Raw genomic sequence first — 7,500 nt, forward strand, 5'->3', positions numbered from 1 at the left:
TGGAAAGCGGGCTGGTGGCGGTTGAACAAGCGGAAAGCAAAAGCAGGGCTCGAAATTAACGAAAAAATCCAGTCGCATTTTGCGATAAGATACGAGAATTTACTCGCAATTTCGCAAATTTTAGTCGCAAAATTGTCGCGCTGCATTGTGTTGTCAGCGGTTTAGCAGAAAAATATGAGCCCGCAGTACTTCTGTGTACAGAAACTGCTGAAAATGGCGAATGATCGAAGGAATGGAGCTGTGCACGTAACATCGCAGCTAAATTACTATACAATTACGCTACCTTCAGAGAAAATTCACAGCAAGAAACAAAATAATTTTGTCATTTATTTATTTATTTGTTTATTTTAGCAAAAGTAGCAGCAAAGTGGCAACTGCTAACCCTTTTGTTTCGAAAGAACGAAGGTGACAACAAGTCGCAAATTTGCGACTTCTCCAGATATTTTAGTCGCAAAGGCAAAAATTTAGTCGCAAATGCGACTGTATTGCTCGCAATTTCGAGCCCTGAAAAGGCGAGTGTCTTTGTGGAGTACAGGACGAAAAGACCACACTCGAAGCGGAGAGACCAAATTTAAACTCCAAATGGCGCAAAGCATTACTGGCGCTACAGCACGGGCGAAAATGGGGGTATGTGATGGAATAACAGCGTGTTTTGCAATGAGCTAATTAATTATGCAGCGAAAATAGAATTGAATGGATACAGAAATTGAATTGAATAAATACAAAAATTAAATCGAATAAATATGAATGAAATTAATGGTAATGGTAATGGTAACGAATTTATAAAGCGCATTTTCTATTGCCATATTCAAATGCGCTTTACAAGCAAGAGATCTATGGGTTGGTGAGATCAGACATTGGCATATACACAGGACCTCAACATTCAATGAAATCGATAACAATCAATGATAATCGATATCAATTAATCGATTGATATTGATCAATGAACAATCGATCACGAATTTTTTAGTGATTATTGATTGTCATCAATTATCGATATTAATCGATAATAGATGGGAATCGATCAATTAAGTACATCGATTATCATTGATTATCAATATCAATCAATTAATTGATATCGATTGTCATCGAAGTGGTTTAAGTAGCAATAATAAGCACTTTTTTACTGTGTGAGAGGGCCTGATGGGAGAACAATATTATTTGCAAAAAAATATAATTTTTTTAACAAAAAGGTGAATGTCTCTCGCTATGATTCCTGGGAACGAGAATCGCCTGGAATAACTTTTTGATACTCAGTAAATCACTCTTGGGAATTTCACACGGAAGATCGAGGTGAACGTGGACGTAGTATGCACAGACATATCCCATGAGACATATAAACAAAGAAGAAGAAGAAATAACAATAAGCGTAATCGTGTTTGAATGACGACTGCGTCCCCAGGTCAGTTGAATCGTTCCAATAAACTTGCAGCTAAATCGATCAAGTTTGTATTACTGGCAACGAGATATGTTACTAGTCTTAATTATTTGTGCTGTTTTTCGCGGAGCCACATCGATGATTATTCTTAAACTTTGCTACTGAGACCACTTAAATGTGATTATCGATTGATCATCGATTGGCCGATGCCAATCGATGCTAATTAAAGGGGCTAGGTCACGCAATTTCAGGTAATCGAATGGTCATAGAATTAACAAAAATATCAAAATAACTGTTCAAAACTATAGAAGAACTCTATCAAAACACAGGAAAGCCAAGAAGGGACATGGATGGACAAAACTGGAGAGGATTGAAATGGATTGAATTTGAGTAAATTTGAAAAACGTCGGCCCAACTTTGTTCAAATTTATATCAGTCTACATCGAAACGTGATTTACACAGCTGGAAAATCATTCTCAGTTGTTATGACTGTTATGTGGCCGTGGTTTTGCAAATGAAAGACTCTTGCTCTGCCAATGTGACGTTTATAGCTCATAATTAACAAAATTAAACAAATTACCTAAAATAGCGTGACCTAGCCCCTTTAACAATAATTAATCGATTGTCATCGATTGATTTTCCGATCATCAATTTTCATCAATTGTTAAGGTCCTGATATACAGGCGCCGCTGGTAGCCACTATCAGTCCATTAGCAAATGGATCCAGAGATTAAATTGAACAAATAAGGACTGAATTAAATAAATAAATATTTAATTGAATCAAAATAGAGTTATTGAATATTGCTATATTTGGCTTGGCATACGTGTGTGTGCGCGCTCAGCTGAAAACCCTTTCGAGCCTCCTTAAACAATAACATAGAAAATGATATTTGTTTTGGCATCACATGTTTATTTAATTATAAGATTGCACAAAAAGAAATAACTTACCTAACATTTGCAAAGTACTTAGCAGGATGTCCAAGCACTCCGGAACTAAGCCAAATCATCGCAGACATGCACAAGGCACCTCCAACTGACAGATCGGACATGACCCTGCTTTGAAAATTTCACTTCAGACCATCTTTAGTCTGCACGAGAAAATTCGCAAGGGTCATCCACTTTAGCAACAACATAAATCTGCCTTTTTTGTCGCGGTTTTTGGATGAGTGGAAGGATTGTTTGCCTTGGCGGTGCGAGCATCATCTTACTGTGCTCTGATGCCTCTTTACGCGCGTGGGGTAAAGTGGCCGTCGTCGTTGTTCTTCTTCTACAGGACTCTCAGTCCGAGGTGGCGAAGAACCTGGCCATGATTGTGTAGCAACTGGGGGTTTCACTAGCACAAAATACGACAGTAAAGCTTCTAGGAGATCGGAGTTTTGGGTAGAAGAGGTTTTCCGATCAATCCCAAGACGCGATTTCGCATGATTCAGTCGACTGCGAAGATCTTCCAATCGTTTCTCGTCTCCCGCTTTTACTTCGACAGTGAGACTGAAACGGGGATTTCGCTTCCCGGGATCTCTCTTGGCGTTTGTTTGTTTGTTTGTTTCTCCCCATTTTTCTTTTCTTCGATGGTGGACAAGACCCCAACCTCGCAAAGTCGCTGAGAGAATCACTAAGCCACTCTAGAAAAGAACTTGCAAACGAAAACCCAAGTACAAACGGCAAATCTCTTGGTTACTCCCGTGGTGTAAGCCTTGCATTAAACGAGAGCGCACAAATCGTCCCAAGAGCCGTCTTAAACCTTAAGTTGGCAATCTTTTTCATTCGACTCCTTTCCTTCTGCATTGAAACAACGCATACACTGTGCGTGAAACTGCTTGCCAAGGCTCTAACATCTGCAGGCACGTACAATATTCGCAAACCCTTCAAGTGACTGGTAGGGAAGACCGCAAGGAAAATGGCGCGCGATTCAAATGCTTCTGCTGTGAGCAGTGTTTTGCGTGCGATAAAGACTTCTTGTAAATGCAATAAAGACTTGCACTTAAAGACTCAGATCAAGAACATTTATGAAGTCTTCGTTTCACATGTTTGGGGTGTTTAAGGCCAGAATCATTCGTTGACGGACCAAACGGTAGTTCATCGCCTTATGTTTTCAAGTTTAGCAGAGAGAAATGCATTAACATTATTTCATCATAACTTTGTCGCCTCGCCTTTTTGTTTGTTGCCTTGGTCTTTGCGCTGTATCCAACGTCGTTTTCACGTCTCAGAGCAATCGGTGACCCGAATACAGTTCATCATTGTGTGACATAGTTATTATAGGAAAAATAATGAAATAAAATAATCTTCTGGTGTGCTTTGGGAATCTGCAAATATTGTGAATAAAGAGCAACTAAAACAGGAAACTTGAAGGAAACCATTTGAGAAATTATTATAAGCAACAATCCGCCCGGAGGTCAAGTTTTATACCGCAATCGAATCTGTTTCGATGTTTTTGTTCACGTTTTTATAGCTGTTTCATGTGTTCCGGTGGTTTTGATAGCTGTTTCGGTTGTTTCGCCGGTTCCGTTTCGATGTTTCGATGGTTCCGGTGGTTTCGTTTCGGTGTTTCGGGTTTTGGTACGTGCCTATGGCCACCACACCCTTGCGATTTTATGACTGCGAGCAAGGCTTTCTTTCGATGTTCGTTGAGACTTCAATCTCTGGAAAGCGTTCCTCGATTACCGAGGTCAAAATTTTTTTAAAGGCACTTTCTAAAACAAAATCCATATCCAAACAGCCGAATCTTGAATCTTAAAGTTAAGGCCTAGTAATACGGGCAACATTTTTCGTGCAACTTGTCGTGCAGCAATGTTGCGTTGCAAGTTGAGATAGTTTGTTGCGCGTAGTACCACCTTCTTGCGCAACAAATTTTTATGTTGCAAAAGTAGACGTAGCTTTTACTTTTTGCAACATGAAAATTTCTTACGCTAGAAGGTGGTAATACGCGCAACAAACCACCTGAACTTGCAATGCAACATTTTTGCGCGACAAGTAATTTAGTTGCACGAAAAATGTTGACCGTATTATTGCCAGCAATTCCTTTCCATAGTATAGTTAGGCAACATTAACCTCAAGAAGTGCAGCGACAGATATCCCCACCGTCCCCTCATTATTACCAATCAAACGAACCAATCATATTGATTTGCGTGTTTGTAAACAACCAATCCGAGCCTGAGGGTCAGATTCTGACCCAGTCGTCTGCATGAAAGTGAGATTCAAGTCCAAGATATCCGCAGGGAATTCTCGGGACTCGTCTTCTCCGTTTCGCGACGCTCTCGCGCTCAAGAAAAACCTCTGGGACCAGGGTATATTGCTCAAGATACTATACTGATCCCTTGCACGGTATTGTTAGAAGCGATAGTTTGTTATGGAGGACGCAGAAGAAGAAAATTGGCCGGAATTCTTTGAAAACTGGTCAAAACTATCGCCTCATTACTAACATGTACGCTTTTACCAACAGAAAGGAGATCAGGATAACAGCAAAAGCCTAATACTCCTTTCAGGTTGTTGTTCAAGTCTTTAATGGGAATTTCTCTTCCACCAACTATTGTAAGTAACAAAATTTTTTAGAATGGTCTGGATAGCACAAGTGTTATTAATATTTTTAAAAATACAACCACACTTTTTAGTTCAAGGCCCAGTTCAAACGTACTCGAATGTAACGAACCTAAATCATTCAATAAAGTACATGAAAAGGTCGACGTGTGAATCAATTATATTCGACCCATCTAATTTGGGTCGACCAAAGAATTAAGTTAGAGTGATCTACATGGAAAAATCGACTGTGGAGCGACTTCGATTCAAACGGGAACTTCTCATGTGCCGAATAAAATGCATGCATTTGTACCATTTATTTTTGCGTCCCACAATTTCCCTCTTTCACGAAAGCACTGTACATTGTGATTAGTGATAAGTTCGATAAATAAAGTTCGATGTTTGAATCAATCCTGTAAACTTTACTATTTGGGTTGACCCAAAGCTAGAGAGATTTAAGTTCAGTACATGAAAAGTTCGACTTTTGAACTGGGCCTAAGGAACATGTTTCGATGTTTCAAACATCATCATCAGCCATAGTACTGAGTGTAACAATGAAATTTTTATAAGATAAACGGTATATATATGATTATTAAATTCTCAACCTCGGATAATGCAATGCTTGTGTTCTAATTGGTGCACTTAATCTCGGTTATCAGCTCATATACCTCAGTTTGACCTTATATGGTAAATGATTGCGCTTAGCGAAATTTCTCTTGGTATAAAGCAAAAGAAAAACGTTTTTGTGGAAAGTTTGGATCACTTTCGAAGCTTAGAGATACGCGAAAAGGTAAGAAATGTTTTTGTGATGAGCCTGCGTCTGTCTGACCACGAGGTATTACACAACATCACATCTTCATCAACTTTTTTCGATTTCGCTAGGATTTTCTCGCTTTTTTCGCTCGTATGTCTTACTTCTAAACTTTTGGAGTTTAGGGAATTTAATAAAACAATTATTCCATTCGCGCTTGTTGGATATGAGAGTGGTTATAGCCAACTCGGCGCACCGCGCCTCGTTGGCTATTTACCATCTCATATCCAACGCGCGCTCATGGAATAATTGTTAACTATCAAGACAATGATTCTTTGTAGGTTAAATGTTTGTTTCAAGTAGGTAAAATTCAAACTAACCAACAATATTATAGAAAACACAACTGACATGATGGTAAAAGTTTAAAAGTGTAATGCTAACCTGACATGATCAACTTGTAATTTTTTTAAATTTTAACAGTAACATAATGAATGCAATTGACGGATTTGATCGTTTTTGTTATTTTCATGTACAGAAACTTATTAAATTAAACTTTGCTGTTTCCAGCTGTACAAACCTGGCAACTTACTTCAATATGTGCAAGACAATAATTTACCAGTGCATAGGACATTTTCAGCCAACCTCTAGAGATGCCAATAACAATAGGGAAGATATCTGTTTAGAAATATTGCTTTTTTTATTCAAATTTGCCAACCACAGGAACAAAAGAACCTTTGTTTTGTCAGCCAGTGAGGGTCTCGTTGGCACATCAAGGACAATAGGTGACGTCAATGATATCTTGCCTGTAGAGAAATGTATGACTTCTGGTGGATGAACAAAAGAAGCTCATGAGAGATCTTTTGTTTTCGTGCACCAACATGGTGACAATGACGTCATGTGGAAACCTCCCATACATATACCACACATTGGATAGAAATTGTCCAGACATTTTTTATCTGGCAATATGCCACTAGAGAATTTAATTTTGCCTTATCATAGTTTTTCTTTGGTATACAGGTTCCATAAGTGATGGTTTATCATAGAAAAGCTTCTGTCAAGTTGGGAAATTCTTATGTTTTAAATGGTAAGTTTAAAGTTTCAATAAAACCTTTACCAGTAGGGTGACCTGAAGACACTGACCCCTGATGCTTGTACCCCCACCCCCTACGGAAAACAAGTCCATGGACCGCTGCTACAGACCCCCTCTACGGATGACCCTAAAGCAAAATAGCAGTAAAAATACCGGGTGTCAGTGTTCCTCGCCCATTCTAAAGCATAAGAGGTTTTTCTTTGGAACTGTCTTCCAATATTTACTGTGAATGCTGAGACTATCCCTGCCTTTCAAAGAAGTGATGATAATTTTTTAATAATTTGAGCAGTGCTACATGTATGTTTAATGAATTCTTTATTTGTTGTGTGACTGAAAAAGTCATATTGTTGTAAGTGCCTTGCCCAGGGGCCGATCTAGGATAAATAATGACCAATTTCCAAAACAATGAAGAAGTCTGTAGGGGTCCAGGGGCATGCTCCCCCAGATTTTTTTATGTGGCTAAATGTAATTTAGGCTAAGTTAAACGCGAAACAATATTGCTGGCCAGCAGTATCTCACAGAGTTGGTGTGTGGGGTGGCCGGGGGGTTTAGTGCAGGGGCGTTATGTAGTTTACCGCTCAGTGTCGGATGTCAAGTCATTCCACATGTTTTTTCGCTGCTGGGCTGTTTTCCTAGAGCTTTTCTCCCGGCCCAACCCCCCCTCTTCCCATGGTAAGTACAGGGTAAGTATTCGTGTTTCCACTGCGTGTTCAGTGTACGGTGCCTGGTGGTTGCCGCTCACAGGGCTGTCATGGATACCCCTACGCG

The 7,500-nt window shown here is 39.4% G+C and overlaps 2 protein-coding genes and 1 long non-coding RNA gene across 7 annotated transcripts in view; 1 reads left to right on the forward strand and 2 right to left on the reverse strand.

Annotated features, from left to right (window-relative positions):
* The window catches only part of LOC138051817 (uncharacterized), an 11,031-nt gene extending 7,445 nt beyond the window's left edge, over positions 1-3,586 (reverse strand). For 2 of the 3 annotated variants that reach the window (XM_068898093.1, XM_068898092.1), the window contains exon 1: positions 2,327-3,586. In XM_068898093.1, the coding sequence (XP_068754194.1) occupies positions 2,327-2,333 (7 nt within the window). In that variant the 5' untranslated portion in view covers positions 2,334-3,586. The remainder of the gene's footprint in view (positions 1-2,326) is intronic. The other variant, XM_068898095.1, reaches the window with a different exon arrangement.
* Positions 1-7,500, forward strand: part of LOC138051818 (uncharacterized) — a 51,675-nt gene that overhangs the window by 12,192 nt on the left and 31,983 nt on the right. Inside the window, exons 1-3 of one of the 3 annotated variants that reach the window (XR_011132920.1) lie at positions 4,590-4,662; positions 4,818-4,906; positions 6,660-6,726. This is a non-coding gene — a long non-coding RNA (uncharacterized lncRNA). Of the gene's footprint in view, positions 1-4,589; positions 4,700-4,817; positions 4,907-6,659; positions 6,727-7,500 lie in introns of those variants that run through there. The other 2 variants (XR_011132918.1, XR_011132919.1) reach the window with 2 other exon arrangements.
* LOC138050571 (uncharacterized) overlaps positions 7,370-7,500 on the reverse strand; it is a 1,613-nt gene continuing 1,482 nt past the window's right edge. The window contains exon 1 of the mRNA XM_068896890.1: positions 7,370-7,500. This exon is cut by the window's right edge and continues 1,482 nt beyond it. The gene's annotated coding sequence lies outside the window, so the exon portion shown is untranslated.

The sequence above is a fragment of the Montipora capricornis genome, chromosome 6, assembly GCF_036669925.1.
Source record: "Montipora capricornis isolate CH-2021 chromosome 6, ASM3666992v2, whole genome shotgun sequence".
Taxonomy (NCBI): domain Eukaryota; kingdom Metazoa; phylum Cnidaria; class Anthozoa; order Scleractinia; family Acroporidae; genus Montipora; species Montipora capricornis.